General features: G+C 46.6%; 1 protein-coding gene across 4 annotated transcripts in view; it reads right to left on the bottom strand.

The window, feature by feature from the left end:
* ASAP1 (ArfGAP with SH3 domain, ankyrin repeat and PH domain 1) overlaps positions 1–27,601 on the bottom strand; it is a 195,468-nt gene that overhangs the window by 69,196 nt on the left and 98,671 nt on the right. For all 4 annotated transcript variants that reach the window (XM_014544994.1, XM_014544995.1, XM_005872787.2 and 1 more), the window contains exon 4: positions 5,396–5,468. In XM_014544994.1, coding sequence (XP_014400480.1) covers positions 5,396–5,468 — 73 coding nt within the window. The remainder of the gene's footprint in view (positions 1–5,395; positions 5,469–27,601) is intronic.

The following is a 27,601-nucleotide window of genomic DNA, read 5'->3' as shown; positions in this document are numbered from 1 at the left end:
TACTGACTTAAAGGTGTGTGTGTGTGTGTGTGTGTGAAATACCAGGGCTCCTAAAGCAGTGTCGGTATTTCATAAGTACCAAAGGAATGATATTTGAAGTGTACTCAATCGGCAAGCCAAGGACTTTCAAGGGTTGTTTTGACTCCATGGGCTACTTTCTATACATGCAGACTTTAAAACCTCACTTCAAAGTGTGGCTGGAAGGTAAATATATTTATTTACTTTACGATGAACTGTAAATTGAAGAGTGCAGAAATCACTGCTGTTCTTTTAATTCTGTTACCTACTCAGCTCCCCAGCACTTCATATATAGTTTTGACCAAATATATAAAATGCCAATGAGCTATATTCAGGTATTTGAGATCCCCAAGCCGAGCCAAGGACATACTTTCTTAAGTCACTTTCAGACACTGTCATATACTATCACCTCCCTGTGAGCCAAGAGTGTTCTGTCAATCCCCTATGGCTACATGCTCGGTGAGGGCTTCATCAGTGAATCACTCACATGTAACTTTTATAATTAAAGGTCTGTAGTTGATAATCTGACAAGAGTAACTCGTATCAGACTAATGCTCCTGTCAATAACAATTAAAAATTATGGACAAAATATTTAAAACCACCACTTGGAGCCACGTTCAAGGGGAAGCAAATTAGGCTCCATCTTTTGAAATAAAAAGTCAATGACTGCAACTTATTTTAAAATCTCTATCGTGTTCAAGAAACTCCTAGCTTTTAAAAGCGTATGCTATCAGGGAAAAGAGTGGGGGAGTGAGGAGGGGGGCGAGGGACACACACCAAGGCACAGTTTCTAAATCAGCGGTCGCCAACTGGTGGTCCGTGAGGCCAGAAAGGTTGGCAACCACTGTTCTAAATGACAGTCTACTTCTCAGATGAATAACGTTAAGACTTCAAAACTTAGAGAAACGAATGGCTTGGAGAATTTTCCCTTGATCCACAGAGTCCACAGAATTCAGTGTTTTGTTTTTAAAATGTCCTCATACACAGCAGGGACAGCAAGAGGAAGAGACAAACTCCCAGAGCCATTTTCTAACTAAAGCACTTCCAGGGAGATACTGGTTTTCCTAATAAGATTTCTGCTGTTATAATACTGATAAGGCCTATGTGTATCAATAAAAACATATTTTAAGAGTAAGACCCTCTACCCTTCTCCACCATCTTTTGAATCATCCAAGGGGGTGGGGGAGACAAGAGGTTGTAATCTCAGAGCAGAAACACAGACATGCTTCCTACATCTTTAAAGAGCATCAGATGGTTTCGTGTCACTTAAGCACTGTGAGAAAACAAGAACATTATGAAAACACACTGGGAAACAGATACCAGGGTGCAGCCTCTTGTGGCTTCTTTGGACGAGGCCAAAGCCCTTGGCCGGGAACCGGGCGGATTCCACGGAGCCTGTCTCATGGAAAGATCTGCCGGGCCGCTGTTTTACTCATCCAGCTATTTTGTAAGAATGAAATGTCCTAGTGCTGCCCACACAAGCTGACCAAACCCCGGGTGTGTTACAGTCGTTGGTGACAGCAGAAACCGCCAGGTTCCAGCGGTCCGTGAGATCTGAGTCTGTCCCCACATGTCCACGCCTCCCGAAGTCGTCCCATGGATTACATTGCTGGGAGCGTGCACGAATAATCACGATTTGTGAATATTTAAGCCGTTCACGGAGAGCTCCTCAGGGACCCATCCAGCCAACAAGTAGCAATTCGTTCCCCACGTGGTGAGCCCCGCCCTGGGTCAGGTAGAAGGTGGGCACCAAGCACCTGCAAAGAGCTACGGTGGAGCCAGCGAGGCTCTGGCTGCATCACTTGCTCGGTGTGGCACCTGCATACGTTAGTCTGGCTCTTTAAGCTTCAACCTCGACATCGATAAAATGGGGGTAATGGAGACCTACCTCACGGGCTTGTCTGGCTTAGTTCAGCAGAGCATCAACCCCCAGCGAATGCCATGTCCTCCGAGAGGTCCTCCTGAGGACCCTCTTCAAGCTACATCGGATCCCTCTCGTCACTCCCCTGTGCCCTGGGAGCTTTCCTTTGCGGCACTTCCCAGGTGTCACTATGACACCTTCTGTTGGAGGACCTGGCTCACACCTCTCCCTCGCTCGAGGCTGTACAATCATGGAGGCAGCGATCCGGTCTGACTGTCCACCACACCCACACCCAGAACAGTAGCCGTGTTCAATACACATCCGCTGAACAAACTAATGAGCTACACTGACAAGCACACAAAGTACAAAGATGAAGGACACGGGACAGTCCTCATCAGGGAGCTGACAGACCAGCTGCACATTCCAGTCACCAGGGAGGAGTTTCATTTTCACCCCCATACCGGGGCCCCGCTGCGGAACAGGTCTAGGCGCGTGGGCCTAAGGGACCCCGCTTCTGTGTGTTCAGAGCTCTCCAGGCGATGCTAAAGAACAGCCAGAGCTGAGACTCCCTGGTCTCATGCAAGAGAGACTGGGCCACAGTTACAGCACAATGGGATGCATGTTCTGCAGCAGCAAGACCTGCGTGTGGGGTGGAGATGCCTGTGTCTGCACGCCCCAGTGCCGCAGGGCTGGGCACGGGTGACTGCTGAGCACAGAAGGTGGCCACTGAGACTGAGGACCTGAATTTTAAATTATGATTGTAATGGTCCCTTTTTAATTTTAAAAAGCCATATGTGGCTAGAAGCTAATTTACTAGCTAGTACAGACCTACGGTGAAGGACACAGAGGTAATCCAGGTGAGGGTGGAGGGGGTGGTGGTCAAAGCTCACTTAGCTGTGGCCCCAACCACAAGGAGAAAGGCAACCGGTCTCTGCACACGCCCTGCACCCTCCACCCGCACAGCCAGGGACGAGCTCCGGTCCTGCAGCCAGGGCAGCGGTGGCCAAGGAAACGCTTGAAAGCAAAAGCACAGCCCTGCGCGAGCCGCTGGCTGATGTAGCCACGGGAGGAAGTGTGTCTTCAGCAAGGACACTTGGGAAAAAGGAGTCGCATGGAGTTCCAAGCAGTCAACATGGCAGCACCGCCCAGCTGCACATCAGGGCTCCCTTCCTCCCGGCTCACAAGCTGAGCGCCCGGAGCACAAACGGGAACATTACGGAGAAGTGACACTTATTCCTGAGGCAGATGATGGCTCATTAAGCTCTTTAGAACACCAGAGTGGCCCAGCCATTTGTGGAACGTCTGAATTAATCAGAGGGACCATGCTATTGCTTCCGCTGCCAGTCCCCCATCACCAGGTGCTAATAAGCACCTACTATGCAGCAGGCAGTTCGTCAGAGGCCTTAAATACCACCTCATTTTGCCCGGATAATATTCTGCAAGTCAGTTATTATTTTCTCACTTTGTGGTGAGGCAGTTTAAGATTTAGAGAAGTTAATAATTTACTTGACTTTAACAAGTGGTGACAAAGCAAGGATTCAAACTCAGGTCTACACTGCCTTAGTTTCTTTTCTTTTTTTTTTTTTTAATAAAGGCTGTATAGCATTCTGTTTATAATATACTTGTGTATTTATCAACCCCCCCCCCGCGTTTATTTTCTGTTTTTCCAAATGCTTCGATGAACCAACTTGTACATAAATTTTAAATATACTTTTAGTAGTGCATAACAGACATACATACATATGAAAAGGTATATAAATCCTAAGTGTAGCATTTGGTAAATGATCAAAAAGTAGACATAACCATGTAATCACCCCCAAATCAAGAAACAGAATCATGCCAGCACCTCAGAGGCCCCTGTGCCGCCTCGCAGTTACCCGTCCGCCTCCTCCCGGACAGCGGGTGCCTCCGAGGCCTGCCACCCTGTGGGAGTCACACAATGCAGCGAAGACAGGAGTTATAAAGTGGGTGTTTAATTCGGGCCAAGCCTTAAAACAACACTTGGTCACTATGTAAGGAGACAACTGTCATTTACTACCTTAATTAGAAGTTAGTGTTTTACTGGACATAAGAAATTAGAGAGAGGTACCAAGGAACCTGGTGTGAAAAGTGTGAACAGGAAGATTATAGAGCGTCACAGGCCCCGGGGCTCTCAGGGCCAGAGACAGGCTTCCAGTTCAGGAGGCGGGATTCCCAGCCCGAAGGAAAGCAGGGCCAGAAAGCAGCCGGGGCCGAGTTCTGCCTCGTTCCATGTTCCTTCCAGCACTATAATCTCATGATGATCATGAATATAGTGTAAATAAAATATAAAACGTATATGAAATGTAAGTGTATGGCACGTACTGCACTCCCATGAGGTGGCCGGCTCTTTGCAGATATGAGCTCATTAAGTCCCTTCAACAACCTTGTAATAATGCCGCGATCCCCGTGTTACGGGGAGAAAATGGATGTTCAAAAAGTGCAGTGACCGCATGGGGCAGGGCGAGGATGCCAAGCTCCCTGTGCCCCCCTTCAAGCCGGTGCCCTTCCCATCAGACCCTGCTGCCCTCCCTTCAGGTTCTGTTATGTTACAGAGAAGAGATTTCGTAGGAGACCTGCCCTCTGGGTCCGCAAGCTGGCACTGCAATACTGACAAGAGATGTGAGGGAAGAGAGCTGGAAACTCATTTTCTGTTCCTAGCCTCTCCTTCCCTGGGGCGCTGGGACCTACCATTCACTTCCCTGGTTCCCCGCAGCTTATCTTAATTTGGTTTCCTTCTTATCCACTGACAACACGCTTTTATCTTCAAGGTGACAGAGTCACTGGCCCAGAGTGAAAACATTTGGCTACACAGGTTACCTGGCATGCCCTCGGCCACAAGGCAGGAGTAGCCAGAGGTGCGTCCAGGGCTCCATCTAACGTCCCCCCTCACCCCCTGCCCCTCTCTGACTTTCACTGATTTTCTCCCATCCAAGTACTAATCAGGCCCGACCCTGCTTAGCTTCCAAGATCAGACAAGAGCGGATGCATCCAGGGTAGCATGGCCGTAGACTTTCACTGATTTTCAAATGTGGAAGGTACCCTCCAGAGAGAAAGATCCTCGTGTGTGTAACTGAGGCCACTGGTTTACAGATTGACACAGAGATTTTAAGTATCTCCTATGTCACTTGTGGCAAAATTACCTATAATTTCACTAAGTATTTAACAAATGTTTTATTACAGTTGACAGTCAACATCATATTACTTTCAGGCATACAGGAGGGTGGTTAGACGTTTATATAACTTTCGAAGTGATCCACCATCTACTAAGTTTTTAAATGTATAATATAACCCACTGCAACTCATGTTTTACTTTTTACTTTGGAAACAGTAGCAGGGTTGGACTGAGAAAAAAAAAAGAGAGAGAAACTGCACTTCTTTAACCTGCTGCTTTTTCCATTTGGAGCAAGTCTTCCATAACCTCAGCATTTTACAAACAACAGAGAAAACTGCAGACACTGCCTATAATTCATGTTATCTGCTTTGACGAGTACTTACCTTGACCAGAATTATAGATTGCTTTCACAGACTTCTTCACCTTCTGCAAAGCTGTTCTATCTTGGTCTAGCGCCTGAAAGAGAAAACACAGGGGAAAAAGATGTTGAAAAACGTGGTGAGTTCAAAAATAAAACCTCATTCGTAACTACATTTGTTTTGCCGAGTACCACAGCAACAGCAAGCTGACGTATTTATTAACAATGAAGCATTTTAAATGCACGGTCCTTCCACAAAGCTCAGTGTCGAGGGCGGTGGATAATGCGGCGGCTGGTAGGTTATCATTCTAAGCCGAGCTCAGGAGAGAAAACACACGGCACCTAAGAAACCGTAACACCCGCCTGCCTCCTCCCGAGAATTTCTAGCCCGGATGGGAGAAAAGCAAGCTTAACAAATGGATGACTTAGACCCGAGAACAAAACACATCTTATCACCTGATGGTCACTTCAGCCAGAAAGAAAATACTCAGGGTTTGTTAACAAGAGTGCCCCGAGAGCTTTCCACCGCACTTTAAACTTGAGGATCTCTTAGTGCTAAAACAAGTTTAAGGCATAATACCCGTTTGTTTTAAAATTCTGTTTACTAAAAAAGCACAGTATGGGGAATGCCTTTGAGTGGTTCCTCACAGGATGAATCGGGACATCAGTCCACCCGCGCTATGAGATGAGGAGGCAGAGGCTGAGGAAGTCTAACTGGCCCAGTGTGGCGGAGCTGGGATGACCCTGAACCTGATCTAGCCACGACCTGGTCCTGCGCGCCCACGGCACCTGCAACGCACAGGCACTAAGGGAGTCTCATCTGAAGGGGGGACTACCACCAGCTTGAAGAGACGAGTCCAGGTTAGAAAATGACAAGACATGTAGGTTGCAGGAGTGTGTGAGGGAAAGAGAAATGCAAATACGCGCAGGTTTAAGCGATGGCAAGGTCATTTACAAAGCAATCCTCGCCCGGCCGGTGTGGCTCATTGGTTGAGCATCGACCTATGAACCAGGAGGTCACAGTTCAATTCATGGTCAGAGCATATGCTTAGGTTGTGGGCTCGATCCCCAGTGTGGGGCGTGCAGGAGGCAGCTGATCAATGATTCTCATCATTGATGTTTCTATCTCTCTCTTCCTCTCCCTTCCTCTCTGAAATAAATAAAATCAATTAAAAAAAATAATCCTAGTGGTCACCATTTATTTTTTATAGATGCGTTATTGCCATTTTTTTTTAAATGAAAGCCCGGGCCTTAGAGAAGTGAAGCAGCCTGCCACGGGTCACACACCAAGTCAGAGAACCGGTCCCGCCCCTGCCACTTCAACCAGGGTTCCAGAAGCCTCGCCCATGTTTCCCCTGGCGCTTACTCCCTCAGCTCCTTTTGAGAGAGGAAACAAGGTCTGCTCAGGAAGAGAATAACCATCCGTTCAGCTCCTGGGCTTAAGGGGAGCTCATGAGTGGGCATTGATGCCCATGCACACTTAGCGTTCCTGACTCCAAATGAGCCAAGGGCTGTGGAAGATTTCAGCCGTGACCTTCTAGGAGACCAGCTATCCGCTACCCTTCTATTTCCCCTGGGAAAAGCCTCAGAATTTATGCTGAATTTTTACCAACTCATCTATAAACTAATAGGGTGTCAAGTTTGCACTTTTTTTTTTTTTAACGGAGAGTGGAAGAGAGAGAGGGAAAGACAGAGAGAAACATCGATGTCAGAGAAATACATGAATTGGTTGGCTCCTGCATGTACCCCGATCAGGGCCCGGACTGGGGAGAAGCAAGGTACCTTGCTGCAACCAAGGTACCTTCCCTTGACTGGAATCAACCGGGGACCTTTCGGTCCTCAGGCCAACGCTCTATCCACTGAGCCAAACCGCTCTATCCACTGAGCCAAACCGGCTAGGGCCGCACTTACTTTTAAAAGTTATTAAAAGCATCCGAGTTTGACAGCTCCATCACAGTTAAGTGCGGGTGACACGTCCCTTTTCACACTCCGGTATTTGGCCCCTGGCAGAAGCAGCCAAGGAAAAGGCACTTGTAAGGGCTGAGGTTTAAGAGCGCCCAGGGACACTGTCGCTCAATCACTCAGGACAACGCCCTCCAGAAACAACACGCCTAAATGTGCAACCAAGCGCCATTCCTTCAGCTGCCCGAGGAGCAACACCTGCAGGGCCAGCAAATGTCACCTTAAATAGCAGCTGAGAAAAGTGGTGGATAACAGGGGCTGTGACATTAGCAGATCTCAGCCCATCCCAGGTGTGTCACCCCTGCCTGCATTTCTGAGCGACAATCTGAGGTGAAGAACTCAAAAGGGTGAGAGAGAGGAATAGGAAGAGGAGGGGCTGTGACATTAGCAGATCTCAGCCCATCCCAGGTATGTCACCCCTGCCTGCATTTCTGAGAGACAATCTGAAGGTGAAGAACTCAAAAGGGTGAGAGAGAGGAAGAGGAAGAGGACGAAGAAGAATGAATTAACAATTAATCTCTAGGAGCGTATGCTCAGCTCTAATAACAGAATAACACTATCCCTATTTAAAACCTTGCCATACAGCAATGTCACCTTCTCTCCTGACAAAAGAGCAGGGGATTTAACCTAGGAGGGCGCTTCCAGCTTTGACATGGACACTTAGGACCTTTTTTTAAAAACCTGATTTTAGAGAGAGAGGAAGGGAGAGGGAGAGGGAGGCACGAGAGAGACCTCGATCGGCTGCCTCCCTTACACACCCCGACAGGCCTTGAACCTGCAAACTGGGTGTATGGGACAATGTCTCAACCAACTGAGCCACCCGGCCAGGGCAGACTTCTGGCTTTTATTTCATGCACAGACCTCACAAGTTTGGTCATCTGAACACACAAAGACGACACAGGCTGTTGGGAGAGAGGGTACCAGAGAAGCCACCTGGACAGAAGCATGATGTGAGAGCTGGCAACTAGAAGGATGCAGGAAAAGGATAAAAGCAGGAGAGAGAGAGAGAGAGAGAGAGAGAGAGAGAGAGAGAGCCTGATTTTCAGATTCATACCATGGTCCCTCCACTTTCTTTTCTTGCCCAAATGTGACCTTGGGAACATTACCTTAACCTCCTGGCTTAGCACATGAAGAGAGAGAGAGAGAGAGAGAGAGAGAGAGAGAGAGAGAGAGAGAAAGAGAGCATGCAGACACCAGGATGAAAAATTCCTTCAGACCTGAGGTGACTACGACGCTGTTAGAGACCCACAGGAGCCCCACCGCGCTTGCTCCCACCCAGGGCATTTGCACTCGCTGACTGCTCTGCCCGGAGCTCTTCCCTCAGCCATTCCGAGGCCAGGCTCTGTCTCCTCACGCAGCCTCAGAGGCAGAGCCCCTCCTCTGCGAGGCCTCCTGGTAGCCCTGGAGCATCTGTACATTGTTCAATAGCACACACAAAATCCATACATTTTCAGTCAGTTTTGTACCTTAGGATTGGGATTCAACAACTGCTTACAAACATTTGATTGAGACATAATACTTATATCAAAGAGGCAGTGGCAATCCTACTGTTATTATTCATTAAGATGTTCAATGTCAGAATTACCAAGTCTATGGCACCTCCTTTTCAATATACTCAAGCAGAAAAGGCTGCTCTTACTCTGGGTAGAAGTGATTTTTTAAAAATAAGCACGAATGTCAGGAGCTAGATGTTATGCGTATACTCAGAGAAAGGAAACAATGGGTGACAATAAAATAACACGGCAGGATTTCTCAGATACATGCCAAGGTAGACAGACATCTCACCTACCCTCCAGGGTGCTGAGCATTCAATGTATCAACGGACCTGGAGGAGGCTGACAGAAAGCCTTGCGCAGAGCAGGTGCTCAAAACCTGCTGGCTAGCGTTACCCTCCCTCTGAAGGGGCTCCTGAGAGAGGAACCCTAAAACCCATGCAGCAGTCACAGCAAATGTCTCCAGACAAGTACTCCTGCCAGCAAAGGGATTTCTTCAATGAGAAGAATTTTCACTCACTTGGGAAAAAAGGGAGCGTTTCCATTTTATTACTTTACTAGAGGCCCGGTGCACAAAATTCAAGCACGGGGTCGGGGGAAGGGGGCCCTTAGCCTGGCCTGAACTGTCTCGCAATCCGGGAGTGCTGGCTCCTACCTAACTGCTCACCTACCTGCCTGCCTGATCACCTGCCTTCCTGATCACCCCTAACCGCTCGCCTGCCTTCTTGATTGCTCCTAACCACTCTGCCTGCCTGCCTGATTGCCCCTAACTGCCTCTGCCTCGGCCCCCAAGGTCGTCCGGCTGTCCGGTCTAATTAAGCATATTATGCTTTTATTATTATAGATTGTTGCACTCAGAGAGGTAAGTTCAAAATTTTGAAACTTAAAAGCTGCATTTGTCCCCAAGTCACCACAAAGCAAATGCTCAAGTGGATGCTCTGTGTGATTCTCTTAAAGGGGAAACGAAGGGCAGAGAACTTTGGCCTCATTTTGGTTCAGACACTGGCTGCTTCGGCCTTTGGCTTGTTGAGCAGTCATGCTACCTGGTGATTGGAGCGGTTAGGTGCCTAATTCACATTCTCTAAGTGGGAGACGGAGACAAGTTCTCATGCAGCCTCACAGTCAAATAAATAAATTATTTATCTATCATAAGGCCCCATACACGACAATGTGTAAGTGTATAACTATAATGTAAATCAGAAATTATCCCAGAGAATAATCCAATGCGATAAGGAAGAGCATTGTGAATAAAGGTGCCAGAAGAGAGAATGACAGGGAAATATGACCACTACCTCAACAAAGAGGAGAGGAGGGCTCAGGATAACCATGCAAGTACTTGCTCTGAGGATCAGCAAACTTGGTTTTTGTATCATTCGCTTGCTTACTCATATTAGTAGCTGTGCCTGGCATATACAGAACACGGCCCTGCCAGGCACTGGCCTAAGTGTGCACACCAACACTGCATCTACCTCTGCTTCCCCAGCTGCATGGCCCCCTCCACCTGCTGCAGCAAAACAACAAGAAAACCTTCACTAGAATACTAAGTGGGAGGCCTGTACTGCTCTTGATAAGATCGATGAAAGAAGAAGTTATTCGTAAAATATTAATCCTTGCTCGCCCGGGGCTCTATCCACACTTGCCGTATCTTTTAGGTCTGCGTACCTCTGTCTCTTCCCCCATTCAATAAACTAGAAGCTCTCAAAGGATAATACTATGTGTGTTTCTTTCTTTGCATAGAAGATGCTCAGTAAGAATTTGCTGAATTGAATGAAAGGAACACACACACACATATGAGAAAGAAAGGGTGAATGGACTCATTGTTACTAGAATAAAATCCAGGTCCTCACTGCTGCCTGCCAGGCCCCCTGGGGTCCAGCCCGCTGCCCTCTGCCCTCTGTTCCCACACTCTCCACCACTCAAGTCTAATCCACACCCACAGTTTTTCTGAGCCCATCCAGTGTGTCCCCGCCTCGGAGCTTTTGCAATTGCTGACCTTTCTGCTGAAATCCTTTTCTCAAAACTCCCCCCACATTTAAAGGGGCCCGGCCTGCTGCTTCTCGCTCCCTCTTTTTATTTTTTCAGTGTTCCGTTCAATGCTGGAAGCAGAGGCCCTGTGAATCTGCGAAGCTGACGTGTGCATGGGGTGCTGGGAAGCGACCGTGGGCCAGCTGTGCAACCCAGCATCACCGGAGGTTCGGTCTCAAAGGGGCAGCAGGGACGAGCTGTAGACAGGCAGCAGCAGCTCACGGGAAAGGAAGTAAAGATGCTACCACTTGTGAATTTCAAGATGAATGTGAACCGAATGAGGCTGCTACACAAGGGGAAATGATCAACCTAAAAATTTTTTTTGATTTGCATAATGAAACCAAAAAATGGAAAGTTAACGTGTCATCCACAAATACGGGTTTTAAGCCGTTTGAGCTATTTTAGACTCTACAAAGGGTCCTTAAGACTCAGGGTTTCCTGTGTCCACACAGGTTCAATCAGAAACATCTCGGTCCTCGATGCTACCTATGGCTGCATGGTTGCACAGGGTGGAATTTAACCTTCAGACAGCGAAGGTCTGTAGATGCTGACCTACTAAGGTATGGGCCCCATACAGAACTTACTTCACAGCAAAGATCCCATGTAGCACCTTCAGAAACACATCTGGTCTGTAGATGCTGACCTACTAAGGTATGGGCCCCATAGAGAACTTACTTCACAGCAAAGATTCCATTAGCACCTTCAGAACATTCTGAGGACAGATTCCATCCAGGCATGAAAATACCACCCACCTATCAAACTCCCCAAAACAAAGAAAAGGTGCCACAGAAAACGGTAACTCACAGGAGTCCCCTTCCCTGCTTCCGCAGGCACTGCGGTGGGTGTGTGCACATCTGGAGGGCAGGAACCACGCTAGGCCCGGAGCAGGGGCTCAGCAATGTCAGTCAAATGAACCTGGCCCACAGCAGGTCACTCAAGTGTTTAGATCCTGCCGAGGGCTGAGGGGTGGAGAGGAGCACCCACAGATTGGGCTGGTCCGTTCACAAATATCTCCTGTACCCACATGCCACCACAGCAGGTCACTCAAGTGTTTAGATCCTGCCGAGGGGTGGAGAGGAGCACCCACAGATTGGGCTGGTCTGTTCACAAATATCTCCTGCACCCACACGCCGAGGCCCCCACTAGCTGCGGAGATACCTGGTGAAGATAAGACACTTTCCTTCTTCAAAGTGGGAGACAGAAACCAAGCACGGACACACCGGCATCCCGAGAAGAGGGATGCTTGGTGTTCAGAAGCATCAAGGAGACTAGATGCCTGGAGCACGTGGCCACGTGGGAGATAAAGAGATGGACAGGGGCCAGTCATGCTGGGAGGAGAGGCGTGGGCAGGAGTTTGCTTTATTCTGAAGGCAATGGTTAGTGAAGACAGAGCCTCCGGGGTTTTGGAAGAACGAGGTGACTAGTCCTGACCTACCTTCTTAATAGTGACTCTGCTGATGCGCTGGGAATGGGAGGTAAAGGAACAAGGCTGGACAGGGAAGAGCCCACAAGCTGGGTATTTCACAAACAGGACTTCTCTTAAGAACTTCTGTGTGGCTCAATACACTTCCTCCGCCTGGACCACACCCCCATCTTCAGGCTCCCTCCAAAAACATGCCTGTCCCCTCCACACCCATGCAGTACTCAGTGGACGGACCAGGAAGCTTGGCCGGACCTGAGGTCACGTTCCTCTTGCTTAACCCTCTGTACCCAACAAGCCACTAAATCCGCCAATTCTCCCTCCCAGCACGTTCAGGCCATTGCAACAGCGCCAGCCTTCAGGGCCTGATGCGGCCCAGCCAGAGCCTGGCTCCACCCCCGGGCTGCTCCCATGTTCGCCCCACACACCCCTGCCAGAGTAGCCTTTCCCTCCACTTAAAACCCACCCAGAGATGATAAAGCCCGTCCCCACCTCACCCCAACCGCTTCACAGACTCCCTTCTGCAGATCGTGTCCTCTGACCTTTCTCTTTAGATCCAAATTCACGGTGCCCCATCCTCACCCCAACCGCTTCACAGACTCCCTTCTGCAGATGCCCACCATGTCCTCTGACCTTTCTCTTTAGGTCCAAATTCACGGTGCCCCACGCCCCGAGCCGCCTTCTGGCCTCTGTGGCTCTATTTGTGCTGATTCCAGTAGCTGGAATTCTCTTTTCTCAACAACACTCCTGCCTTTGGCATTGTCTTCACCATCTCCTTACCCATCTTACAGACCCAGGCTCAACCTGTAAGACTGGGCTTTATCACGTCTCCCGCAAAACCTCCCCTTCCCGCTGCGAACGCCTCTCTTCATGCCCAACGACTGTTTCTTCCATTCCTACCTCCGACAAATGGTAGCAAATCGCCTTCTAAGATGCTACCTATGTACTCAGTTCCCTTCCCCCTTGTGGAGCCAGCCTTCTGACTCCTCCCCAGGACTTCACTGATCGGGGTCACCGGGCACCCCAATCCGACTCCGCTCCTCAGACCTGGCAGGTTCCCAGCTCCCTGATCTGTAAATTTGGAAAACGGGACCAATCTGCAGTCCCTCCTGGCTCTGATTTTCTGAAAATCAAACATTTTTTGTCTTAGAGATATCATGTGCGCTGCTTCAGCTAAGCCTGTTAGCAGGTTAGATTTTGTTTCCGATGGAAGACATTTTAATTTCCTGAAAGTGACACAGCTGGCATCAACAGCGAGAGCCCCCAGGGAAGGATAGTACATGTACGATCGCTATGCAAAAAGGGTCAACCACAGCTCGGCCTCACATTCTAATCCCAGCCCCTTCTGCATCCCTTTGTCACATCCTGTCCTCCAAGACACATTTCCAAAAGTTCACCTTGCATGTTGTATCGAAAGACTCCATCAAGCATATAAACAGGCACTAATAATGCTTTTTTTGCAGGTGAAGAAACTGAGCCAGAGCAAGTGCCCAGGGCCAGAAAACGAGTAAAAGACCACAGCCAGCTTCCCAGCCTGAGAAGTCTAACTCCAAAGTCCTTGTTCTTTCTGCCACACCTGATGGATTCTCCATTTATAAAACACACTTGACGCATTATCATGCCCAAGCACGCCAGGCGCTGAGCTCTGTAAGGTGGGCCCTCTCCCGGTTTGCGGAGGACAGAAGTTGGAAGGGAATACGAGTCGTGATCCGTTGGTGACGTCTGTGTCTCGGCTGAGGTTAGGCCTCCTGTGTGTCCTCCAAAGGAAACCTCAGAGCTGCTGCCTGCGGGTCTGGTCAGCATTAAGTGCTGCCTTTTATTAAGAAAGACAGACTTCATTCCACAGGAGACCAGGAAACCCCAGCGGCACATCTGCACGGAGACTTCTAAGAACGAAGAATCGCTTCCCATGAAAAACATGATCATTGAAAAGACTAATTTACTATTAAAAACACAATGAGATGAACTACAGTGGCATTTCCGATCCTGTGAGCTGTAGAAACTGTTTCAGAGAGAGGCTGGGAAGTCTGCTGGAGAAAAGGGAGGCGGAGACTAATCTGTGCAGCACACCATATGCGAGCTACAGCTCTCCTGCGAGAGTTTGAAGAAATGGGTATCAATTTATAACCCAACAAGCCACAACTAAAATAACTCAAATGATTAATTAAAATCAGAATACTCTTTTTTTTTTGGCACACCTGCAGAACAATGTTGGGGCATCAATACAGCAAACTCTGTATTTAAAAAAGAAATCGAACAAAGTTAAACCTAAAAAACTATACTGGGTATATCACTTGACGAGACCTAAGGATTTTCTAATGTCAACAACAGATACTATCAGGAAAAAGATAAATTACTTCAATCAATATTTAACAAAACCAAGCTAGAAGAACTAAGAGGAAAACACAACTGCAACAAAAACAAAAGAAAAAGTTGGCATCTGTAATTAGTTTGTGGAATTCTTACTTTGCTGGTATAGAGATCTAGAAGAATACGGACAAAAGACATCAACACGAGAAACTGAAAATAGTAAACATCCGCAAATAATTTCAATCACACGGATGATTTTTAAATTCCAACTAAAATAATATTGAAGTGTCTTTTTATCCTCCCACAGCTGTGAAAAACAGGAAAAGTCATAAAAACAAGGAATGGAGATACTTCAGAGAAATATCACAATCCATAGAAAGGACAAACTGTACCCCAGTCACAAAACTGCTCTTCCATTTCACCCAGTAATCCCTCTCGCTCCTGTCAAAACTACCACCCTCCCTCCCTCAATAAGAAACAAAAAGGAGATACTACAAAACACGTCAGCAGGTTTTATAGTATAAAAAATTAGAAATAACCTAGACCCAGTTATTTGGCAAAATAAAACAGGAAACAAATAGGGGGCTTAGAATATGATCCCTAAAAATTATATATGCAATTAGAAAGGTAAGAATTGCCGTTTACAAGGGATCTATTATGTGATATGTGCAAATGCTATGAAACACCTTTAAAACTTAAAAGCACATCCTATATAATAAAAGCCTAATATGCAAATCAACTGAACGGCAGAACAACCGGTTGCTATGATGTGCACTGACCAACAGGGGGCAGACGCTCAACGCAGGAGCTGCCTCCAGCCTGCAGGCCTCAGGCCAGCCAAGGCGGGTGCCAGCAGGGGGGCCCCCCCAACCCCCCCCCCTCCACCGGTCGCCTTGCAGATCAGCCCTGATCACCAGCCAGGCCTAGGGATCCTACTGGTGCACTGGGCCTCTAGTATATTATAAAGATATGAACTATGCAGCAATGTAAAGTTTAGAGAGATACACAGAGATGTTTAAAAGCAGTTGTTAGCTGGGACTGTTATAATTAGAAAATTATTTTCTTTTAAAATAATTCCCTTATACAATATCATAAGGTTGGCTTAGTGTTAAAATTTTTAAAGAATATCTTGTAACATAGTCAATGTCTGCTTTTTCCTCAGCAATTGCAAGAGACCCAACAAGATGTTAACTTTCATAGAAAATGAGGAAGAAATAGTACATACTCTCAGTAATTTCCTTGTTGCCTTGCAAACTGTACATTTAAAAAATTAGTAGAATATTGTGTTTCAAGAGCTCCTGTCTGGGCCAAATAGAAAACAGTAATCACAGCAATTACCTTGGGAACCTCTAATTTCTGCTGTAGTTCTAAAGTTCGGCGTGGCACACCCACCCACAAGTACCACGGCCTTTTCATCATGAAGCAATTTCAGCTCCATGCTTAGGAAAATAATAATTATAGGTAGAACGAGGTATTTAAAGACCAAAAAAAGTTATGAATACACCATTTCCATATTATATCATAATGAGAGTTCCTTAAAAGAATTAAAACCTAGACCAGAAAGGAGTTTCCTGAGTCACATCTTTTCAGGATCTTTAGAATTTATCCCACCTCCTAATAGAACAGCTTTTGCTGGCAAACAGGAACCAATGAGCTAGTTAGTCTTTTAGCAACAGATGAGGAACCACTGAGCTAGTCTTTTAGCTCCCTACCAGCTCCGAGGCTCTATAATGTCCCACTAAACCTGTATGTCTTGACCCAATGATTCAAAATATGGTACTGAGGGCTTATCGTCACTTAAGCTTAATCACACAATTTTATCTAAAATCGAGAATCACGTGACTGCCGACCAGGTGCTGGGATTTAAACATGGTGGCTATGAGCACAGAATTTGGGGCTCCGCTACTAACTAACCGCATGACCGGGCCCAGATACTGAGCCCATGTGCCTCAGTAACCCATCTCACAGCTACGTGGATTAAGTGAGCTAATCACGTAAATGAAGAGCTTAGATGGTGCATGGAACAGAGGCAACCCTCGACGCGCCTCAGCTAGAATGTGCAGGTCAGGCACTTTGATTTTTTTTTTTCTAAGGTTCCCAGGAGGCACGGAGTTAGCAGGAACCACTTTCCATGGCTGCTGGTGTTACTCTGGGAGGAAAAGGAAAGGGATGTGGAGCTCTAGAACCACCCCCTCTTCAGATCGGCTATCTCCCTAGAACAGGGGTGGGCAAACTTTCTGACTCGAGGGCCACAATGGGTTCTTAAACTGGACCGGAGGGCCGGAACAAAAGCATGGATGGAGTGTTTGTGTGAACTAATATAAATTCAAAGTAAACATCATTACATAAAAGGGTACGGTCTTTTTTTTTTTAGTTTTATTCATTTCAAATGGGCCGGATCCGGCCCTCGGGCCGTAGTTTGCCCACGGCTGCCCTAGAATGTACACAACAGCCCATGGTGGTGTGGGAAGAAAAACATTAAAACTTCTCTTTGTGTTTTCTGTTTTGTAATTATACAATATTAGTACGGAAGAATGTGTGTGTGTGTGTACATGCAACGCATGCTCAGAAAGGTTTTATAAATGAGATGTGCAAAACCACTGCTGTGCACAGACACTAGGTATTACTTCTCTTAGCTACGAACCGCGCTGTGGGAAATGCACACTGAGACGGCGGGAATGCAGCCCAGGAGCTGTCTGCTGTCTGTACAGAGACGACCCCACTGTCCAGTGCTCAGAAGGACGCTGACAGTCGCCCATGGTGTTTCTTCAGTAGCAGCAACCACTCTACAGCCACCAACACAGCCATCAGTGCTTTGGGGCAGTATCCAGTGGCATTAATGTCACTCCCAAATCAGACAGCATTCCGATTTCCTTCTCACTGTTACTGTCTGCATCGGACGTGCCCAGCTGCCCAAATGCCATCACCATCTTTCCTTTCTGAGGAAACGAAACTCAGGGAGACCAGGCGACTTTTTCTAAGCCCATCCGGGTAATAAGCATTGTCTCAAACCTCACGCCTCCCAAGTAAAAATCAATGACTTAAAAACATAATTCTGTTCACAAGTGTCCCATAACCTTAATGCCACTTCACTGCTAAAAGCAATAAAAGTAGACATTTCTCCCCAAGCTGATGTCTCCTGCCACAAGGCACTCAGAACGTCTGCTTTACTGGCAAAAAGGAAAACTTCAGAACATTTTGGTTTTGGTTAACATAATACGAAGCAAATGAAAAGTAAGAATTGTAAACTTTACCCATAATTCCATGACTCTAAAACAATTTTATCTTGATTTCATGTACATGATTCCTGTGTCACTAAGGGAGGTTTCACATGTGGTCTATATTCTGCTTTTTTCGCTTAACACTATTCCGCTGCCTAGCATTCCAGCACTCTGGGATGTCATCTGTCTCCTATCCGTTCCTGTTACTGAGAGTTAACCGAATGGCCAGTTTTTTCACTTTCATAATAAAAGTATTTATTGTTTGTAAGACCACCTGTTCGGCAAGTTTGTCAAAGAATCAAGTTTCTTTGAAATAAGGGCACTTTTAAGTTGCGGATGTTTCTAAACTTGATTATAAAGGACCAGCAGGCACTAATGATACCTTCTAGTGTATTAATAATTCACATGCCCCCAAGTCATAACACTGACAAACGGTCTTAGGTTTTTGACTTCTAAAAAGCTATCACATGCCAGAAATGTCACAAAGATCTAAGGAATCCTCTTGCAAATTACAGTTGAGTACAATTCAGGATAGTGGTTAACGCAAAGTGTAGGCACCTTAATGGTTCATGTGCACCATCCTCCACTCTAACTCCCCCTCCCCCACTCTACCTCTCACACACAATAGTTGGTCCCAAACATGCACCCTTTCAAACAAAGCTCCCTAGGGATGGCCATACTATGTCACAGAGCCAATGGGCGGACCGGGAGGCAGTCAGTGCGTGGTAAACAGTAGGTGTTCCATAAGTGGTACATTTAGTTCTGAGAATGGAACTCCATGCGATTATGGCTGTCTCCCTCACAGTTATATTCCAAACACAATGGTCCTGGTCCTCATGCTTATACAGATAATGGATGATTACTGACTAACTTGTTGATTTCTTCCTTGAAAACACCAAGAAATATCCAAATATCCTCGTCTCAATTCTCCTGTTCCTTTCATTGTTTCAATATTGGGGTAAGTGGTATGAAAGCATTTTCCCTATTTGTCCCATCAATTTGAAAAATAAATTCCAGAAGGACATCTGTCCATTTACTTATGGAATTTTTTTGGAATGTCTTGAAGGCCAGGGGTAAGAAGAAAGAAAGAAAAAAAGTCTCCCCACAGAGTATGGTTCACAAAATCCATGACCTGAGTTAATTTAAGAAATAGCGATCTGCCTGTAATTCAGAGAAATAAGGTGATGACTCACGCACTAGGATGGCTGGAGGGTTCTTCATGCCTTGGGAGTACTCAGTAGGGGAGAATGCTCCGCTGGGATTTTCCCCAAACTCCCATTTGTTCCCAACATGCTTCAAACACCCTCGTATTTTCCACTCCCTTTAAATGTGTCCTCTTTCAATTCAGCCAATAACTGAAGAAATTTCTCACGAGTTACTGCCGAGGAAAGAAAACCTCCGGGTGGACGTCTGAGTGCTGATAATTCACTTTAAGCCCCGCCAGACCTCTTGTGGGGCCATACGGGCCCTGCCCGGGACGTGAGGCCTCTCCTGCTGCCTGACTGTGTGCTCCCACCTGCGCTAAGACCAAGGAGTAGATGGCAAACGAGACCAAGCAAGCATGGCTCTGATCCAGCAGGGGCTGGGGATGACTACACAAGATTTTCAAACAAAATCGGCAGAAATTAGAAGTGCCGTCCTTAAATAAAACCCAGTGAACCGTCACTATCGTGTCACGCTCGGTCTCTAACCAGCTATGCCACGTGGCCTCACGTGACTTCCCAGGTTTCAGGCTCTGACAAGGGACAGGAAGCGGGGGGAGGTGGGAATTATTTACATCTGGACAGTGTCTTCCTAAATGCAAGCCACCCACTTCGCCTGGTGCTCGAATGAACAGTGAAACGGGAAGAAACACATAGGGCAGTGGGTGCCGTGGCCACGAGCCTGGGATCTTCCCAGTTTTCAAGGGGTTCCTGGCTTTATGCCACTTTCACCTACATGAGCCCTTCCTCCAGGTTTGAGAAGGACTAGGAAGAGGTGTAGAGGGATAGGGTGCTATGCATGCATATGGGTAGGGTCAGGGGGGTGGGGCAGGCTTGGGGGAGCCTAGGGTATCTCTGATTATGAGAAAAGACTGCCAGGCATCACACAGGGGATGTCTAATATCCCTCCGGTCTGTCCAATCAGACGCTGATAACCCCTCTGGTGGAAGGACCCTCAGGCAGCCATGGAGTTGACACAGAGTAAGAACCTTGGACAATAAAATCTCAATTCTACGTGTAGAGGAGGCCAGGGGAGTTGGGGTAGGGGATTCTGGAGGGGACGGGATTCCAGTCAAGGGCCCTCTCTCCCCCCCTTAGTTTTTGTTCTTAGTTCCACGACTACCGACATTTAGTGCCCAGCAACTATCACAATTCTCACACATTGTATATGCACAATAAACACTTGTAGATGAATAAATAAATATGGCTAACAGGTATAAAAGGGGAAAAAAACAAATGAATTTTAGAATTACTACAAAAAAAAAGGACTGTATGTTTCAGAAATAAACAAAATAGCTAGACCCAGACAATATAAACCACACATGCTTTTCTCATTAGCTATCTATCAGCACGCGAGAAAAAGATGTTTTTCATAAGTTGTCTCCATGTCCCCAGTGCTGCTTAAAAAAAAGTACATGTGGGATTGCGAATAGGTTACAGGTTTAGTCACTGTCGCTCTCAGTGAGGACTCGGATGAAAAATAATTCTTTCTTAAGCATGAAGAAAGTAGTCTTGGAGTGTCAGCTGGAGCTTCTAGTTTCTCAAATGTCTTTAACTAATATTTGGAACCCCTCGCTTTCCATGATCCATGTTGGGATAAAGGCTATCACAAAAATTTGAAAATATTTAGAAAACAGGCTCCACTGAAAATTCGCCCCGAAGCTCCACAGAACAGACCTCAAGCACAAGTTTATCTTCAGATGGATTATGAAATGCTTCACATTTTTTACTTCTGCAGAAGGGTAAACAGAGAGGCCTGTTCCGTGACCCCACGGCCAGGATTTCCTTGAATGACACGCTCATGAAAAATGCGACCCGTGGAAGTCCTGACTCACTGAGCCAGAGTTCGCTGCTTTCCGCCCAAGCTCTGCCTTGCATCAAGAGAGGAGAAATCTTTCCGGAACCAAAAGTTATCCTTAACCCTTTGCCTCAAGAATGTTTCCACGTTTGTGTATCATGGGAACAGAAAAAGATCCCCCCCCCCCAATTCTTACCATGTTTATCAATATACTTTATCTGGCATATAATGTCTGATTATGTGTGTGGATCACAACAGCTACCTCCAGGAAGGCCCAACTCAAAGATCACACGAGAGAGAGAGCCAGGTTTGGTAGCAAGAGACCACGCACTTTCCCTCTGGCTACTGCGAAAGGATCAGGGAAGGGAGCTTGACCAGGGTTTCCTAGCAACCCATGAAGCGGTTGGAGGAAAGAAAAGATGAGCTGGGCAATCAGATCTGACCCTCTCAGCAACTCAAACTAGAAAAGAGAAAGTGACAGCGGAAAGGCCACAATGGGCCAGGTAGATGCCTTAATGCTGACTCAGACTATGACTAAGCTGTAGAGAAAAGGTATACAAAGCTGAGGCAAGTCCAGGCCAGGCAAGAGTGAGAGCAGAAGGCAACACAGAAACGCATTAAAGGAGAAGTCACTGAGAGCTTGCCAGGTGGTCTGGACCTAACCCCCGCCCCACCCCACCCCCGCTCACCATCACCGCGTTGCAGTAAGTTGAAGGGAGCCCCTGCTCACTAGAGAGCATGGCTGACACGGCGCTCTCTGCTACTCAGAACCCCACAGTATGATGAGCCTCTGCAGACCGCAGAGCTATTACATAGCAAGATCAGAGAACCAAGTTCAGCTACGTCTCGCTCCAGGCTACATGTTTTCCAGAATAACGATCCATTCTGAGTGCCTTCTATGAGTCAGGCACATACAGACACGGGATCAAGTTCATCATTTCTGTCAACAGCCTGGCAAGGCAGGCGTTATTCATACTTCACATACAATGAGGACACGGAGGTTCAGAGAGGCCAAGCAGGTACAGGAGTTACGATTCCTATGCGGGCTCTTCTTGCTTCGTGGACTAGAATTCCTGCTGTGTGAGGCGAGTGGTAACCCCGCTCCCCTCCAAAAACAACACAAGGGGATCTTTCTGTGGATACGTCTCCTTCACAAGAGCAGTGAATTCAAATGACTGACAGAGTTTTCTCCTTGTGAAACCTCCCCTATGGCGTCTGGAGAGACTGGGAAAGGCCCTCTCTAGACCAGCGGTTCTCAACCTGTGGGTCGCCCCCTTTGGCGGTCAAACGACCCTTTCACAGGGGTCACCTAAGACCATCCTGCATATCAGATATTTACATGACGATTCATAACAGTAGCAACAAAAATAATTTTATGGTTGCGTCACAACATGAGGACTGTATTTAAAGAGCCAGAAGGTTGAGAACCACTGCTCTAGACAGAACCCCGAGAAGCCACAGACCTGAGCTGGCCAGAGCGGCTGACATGCAGTCTTTCCAAACACCATGTCTCTGTGTGGCTGGTGGAGCTGCCAGCATCCTGACAGAGCACTGTGGAGGCACAAGTTCCAGGAGATGGCGCTCCATGCCACCCACCAGAGTCCGCGCTCCAAGTTTTACTTCCATGTGAAGATCATCTCCGCTTCGTGTAGGAAATGTAGGTTTTGATCCCAAGGAGTGCACCCAAAAGAGGAAAACATGGCATGTGATTCAAGTGGACTATTGCCTTGATGGTCTCAGCCAAAATGCAGGCCATCTTTGGAGACCCAATAATATAGAAGCGGTTCAGTAAATTAATAAAAACCTACATGGTGATATTATGTGGCCCTTAAACTACCAAAGATAGCAAAACTAGACAGCAATATTTGTGCTATTTTCTAAAGTGAAAAAGCAAACAGTTTAAAACAACCCGTGCAATTAAAAAAGACAGAATGGTAGTAAATAGTTAGGTTAGGCTGGGGGGATGAAGGGTGATCTTTACTCTCCAAATATTTAAAAAACTCATTACTGTTAGATGTATGCTAAATAAATACATTTTAAAAAGGCATTTGGCTTCTTGGTGAGTCTCCAGTTAAGGAGAATCATTTGCAGTCTCCACAAAATGACACTACTGTTTGTCAAACTGAATTCTTTCCCCCGACAACTTTGCCAACGTTAGCTTACATTCTGCAGGACAAGAGCAATATCGAGTTCCTTAGCGTGATTCAAGAAATCCGAGGGAGGACTCGGGAGGGGCGGGGAAGGAACAGTCAAAGGCTCTGAAACCACTAACAAGAAAAGTACTGTGGCTCATGCATAAAACCATCATTGGCCTCCACGACGCAGGATCGGTCCAATAATACATTTCTGTCTCAGACTTCTTAAAAAGTGCACTTGAAGCCAGGACAGGCCTTGAATTTCAAACACACAGAACTAAAGGAATGCCACGGAGGGAGAATTAAGGTCAACCGAAATTGGCCTTTTGTCTGGGATGCATTCTTCAGACCTAGGGAAAGGCAGAGTGTGGTTGAGCTGTGGGTGAATTTGAAAGTAAAATCCGAGGTTTCAGAATTACCCACACAGCCAGAGACGGAATGGCAACGCAGGTTTCTGTGATACGGTTTCCAAATAAAACGGCCATTGTGCGACCTTGAGCGGACCTCTAGCTGCAAGGAAGCGGACAACAAAATTGTTAACAGGATGTCCTGGGAGTACAGGTAGTGACAGTTCAAATGAGTGTTTACACACGCTTGCAAGGTCAGCAGCAGGAAAGGAACAAGAAGGTTCAACGTGTGCCAACACGCTAAACTACAGTTCAGGTAACACAGCTGACCCTGAACAACTCCAGTTTGAACTGCGCGTGTCTATACTTAAGAATTCTTTCAATTGAGCACAGTTCAGCTACCTGCACAGTTCAGACCCACACTGTCCATGGGGATCCTGTACGCAGAGTGCCGACTAGAAATTCCAACTCTGTGGAAGTTAGATGCCCTAACCCCGTGCTTTTATTTTTTTTAAATATATTTTTTACAATATATTTTTATTGATTTCAGAGAGGAAGGAAGAGGGGAGATGGAAACATCTATGATGAGAATCATTGATCGGCTGCCTCCTGTATGCTCCCTACTAGGGATCAAGCCCACAACCTGGGCTTGTACCCTGACCAGGAATCGAACCCTGACCTCCTGGTTCATAGGTTGATGCTCAACCACTGAGCCACGCCAGCCGGGCAACCCCGTGCTTTTAAAGGGTCAATCGTATATGCCACCTACCAGAGTCCCCTCTCCAAGTTTCACCGCGATAGATGGTGATCATCTCAGCTTCGTGTAGATAGTGTTGGTTTGGATAACTGTGTTGACTGGCTCTCTCTCTCTCTTGTGTGCCAGGGATATCTGTTTCCTAACACAGATAGGTCCCCACCCGGACAGGGTCACGTCAGCTGAGTCACTCTCCTGGGGAAGTGGAACCGCACATAAAGGTAGGGGCACTGGCTGCAAGCCTAGGTCTCCGCATTCAAAGCAGAGTTATTTTTAGTCATTGCAGTATTTGGTCTCTGGATCAGATAAACAGGCCAAGTGTCTGTTCCAAGCCCACCCAGAATCACAAGATTTTGAGGCATTACTTCAAAGTAGAAGTTATCAAACATCTAAGACAAAAGTCCTAGACTAAGCCCCTCCCCACTTGGACCCAGGCTTCCCCCTCCAGTCAGAGGAATGATTTTGATCACAGGACTCATATCCTGATCTGTTAACGCACTGTGCTCTGTAGTTTGACTAGAGTATTTCTGAGTTTGCAGAACTTCGCTTGATTGTTAACACTTTTCAGTCCTACTTGTGATCTCCAACACAGACGGACGGGGCTTTGTATGTAAAGCATAAAGAAACAACTTCCTTCATTAAAGAGGTTCACTAGGTGAAATTAGCTGTACAGATGAGTTCCTTAAATAGTCAAAGTTTTCCATTAAAAATAGTCCAAAGCCCTAGCTGGTTTGGCTCAGTAGATAGAGCATCGGCAGACCAAAGGGTCCGGGTTCAATTCCTGTCAAGGGCACATATCTCGGTTGCAGGCTCCTCCCTGGCCCAGGCCCTGGTCAGGGCTTTGCAGGAGGCAACCAATCGATGTGTTTCTTTCACATCGATGTTTCTCTCTGTCTTTCCCTCTCTCTTCCACTCTCCCTAAAAATCAATGGAAAAATATCCTTGGGTGAGGATTTAAAAAAAAAAAATCCAAGAAACTTGTTTTCCTTTCCCAAGAAATTATACCTCTTATAGTTTTGACAAAAAGAATACTTAGTACCTCAGAGAGAAAGAGGGAAGGAAGCCAAAATCTATAGCAGCATTTCTCCCATTTCTGCACGCTAAGCTCAGATTCCGGGGCCATTCATCTAACTCTGAAGTTCATCTTGCAACCCTGCTTGACCCACATCCCCGTATCCCTCAGCTTCTTCTCTTTTTGCCTCCTTCAGAAATGAGGTAGAAGCTACTAGGTTTTTGAAGTGGAACTAAACAAACTATAAACTATTAGGCGGCTTACCCACTGAGCTGAAGTTGCTTTAATTATTGGGATTTCATATCATTAGGTAATGGTCCCAGTGAAAACATGCATTTTCACCTGCTTATCTCCCCTGGTAAGTGACTAAATTCACGCCACCACTCTCGTCTCCTGTTTACAACAACTAGGTGCCATTTTGTTTGGATTTCATTCTTTTCCACTTTGTTATTTTTACGATGCATAAAATCCGCACGGGAATAAAAGCTGCATGTCTTTATATTGTAAGAGGAATAACAGCAAGAATTACCGAGTTACTAACTAAATTCCTAATGATCTAACAATTGGAGGTCTAGCTTTCTCTTATTCTTGATTTTGTTGTCAGTGGCTCATCTTGGTTGGTTGGAGGAAAGTATGTGCCAATTTTATGTACTTCATGCAACTGCTTGATTTATTTCAGAAAAACAACAAAAACATTTCCTCCCAAAGCACAGATTCAGGCCTTTGGTTGATTCCAGACGGTCATTCATATTCAACAAGATTTGTTGAACGCACCCCCTCTTCTTACCCTACCCTCAATCTTACGAGTCAAGTTCTTTACATAAATAATCTCCCTGAATAGTCCTCCCTGTGAACTAATAACACTACTTTTGTTTTACACGAAGAGACAGAGTTAGAGACATTAAGTGACTTGCTAGAAGTCGGCTGTACATTCAAGTATCACTTTTCTATTTGTTTTCCAGTACTTTGTTTTTTCTTCAGTCTCCAACATTCAGAAAATCGAGCTAATTGAGGGTGTCCAGTATTCCCTGCCATAATAAATCCTTTTGTCTCCACCATTGTACAGAATTTAGAATGCATATCACAAACGCTTTATGCAATACCAGAGCAACGTAAAGACAGAACTAACATAACAACAATCACACTTATTTAAACCTGACAACAGGGTCATCTGTGGTGGCAGGGCTGGGAAGGGGAGGAAGCCACCAAGTCCATCGCTCTAAAAACGGTTTCTCCAAGTTACCACGCGTCACACCGCCTCTCATCTTACAACCTCACACAAAACCAGTGACGCGAGGCCAAATACAGCCAGCGAGCAAACGAGATTTGCACAAACATAGAAAAGAGGGACATGAGCAGTTTTCTTGTTGAAAATGTGAATTTTTCACATTTCAAGTTTTAAAAGGGGTCAGATGAAAATGGCTCTTGCACCTGTTCGTTCTTGAGGGGTGCTTTTTGCCCATTCATTTACATTGTCTTCTTTATCTGTAGAATATTACTACACACCACAAGAGTGCATCCATCTTTGCTTGTTTTGTAAGAAGCACAGAAAGAAAAAAGTCACTACTGTGAGGTTGTAAATGTGCCAGAAGTGAAACAACTCAGAAGGGAGAAATGCTGTCCTTCCCTTTTTAGAGAACGCTGCAGACAGCGGGCAGTGCGTCTGCCTGGGACCCCCGCACACGGGGCGGGGGCAGTGGAAAGACTTTTTCTGCTGTGCTCGGTGCGGGTGCCTCACGGTATTTCTCGTGAGGCTGCAAAGGGTGACGTCACAAACTAACCTCAAAAAAGGGATGGCCTAATGGAGAAAGCTACAATCCTACCACTCATTCAGCAACAAATCAATACAGGGCAGTGGTTCTCAACCTTCCTAATGCCGCGACCCTTTAATACAGTTCCTCATGTTGTGGTGACCCCCAATTTCATTGTTACAAATTGAACATAATGAAAGCATAGTGATTAATCACAAAAACAATATGTAATTATATATGTGTTTTCCGATGGTCTTAGGCGACCCCTGTGAAAGGGTCGTTCGACCCCCAAAGGGGTCGCGACCCACAGGTTGAGAACCGCTGATATAGGGCTTATGTTTTTTTAAAAGATTCCTTTCAGCGTAATAATCATCACTCACTGCTTTAAACTTAGTATGAAGAAAGCCTATAGTCTAAAGCTCTTTCCTTTTTGAAGGAGAAAAACATCAAAAGCCTTCTAAAACCCTGAAGTGGAGAGGCCCCTGCCAAGGAGCAAGGGGGGGGGGGGGGCGGGGGCGCCTGCTGGCTCCGCACCCCAGGCTTCCCCAGCTGCCGGGGAGGGAGCAGCCAGGGCTGCCCACGCTGCCCTATGTGGGTGCAGGTGGCACAGATGAAACCCACTGATCCCGTCCGCTCTGATCACAGAGCTCATTATTCTCACCCCTGAGACTTGTTCAAAGTGCCATGACCCCCAGCTCCCTCCATGGGAGAAAGGGGGTGGGGAGGCAGGCAGAGCTTGAACCTCAGTGCGGAGACCTGGGTTCTAGTCTTGGCTCAGCCACTAACTGGATTGGAGACCTT

The sequence above is a fragment of the Myotis brandtii genome, unplaced genomic scaffold (genome assembly GCF_000412655.1).
Source record: "Myotis brandtii unplaced genomic scaffold, ASM41265v1 scaffold390, whole genome shotgun sequence".
NCBI lineage: Eukaryota > Metazoa > Chordata > Mammalia > Chiroptera > Vespertilionidae > Myotis > Myotis brandtii.
Note: the sequence above shows the minus strand (reverse complement) of the source record. Positions and strands in the feature narration are given on the sequence as shown.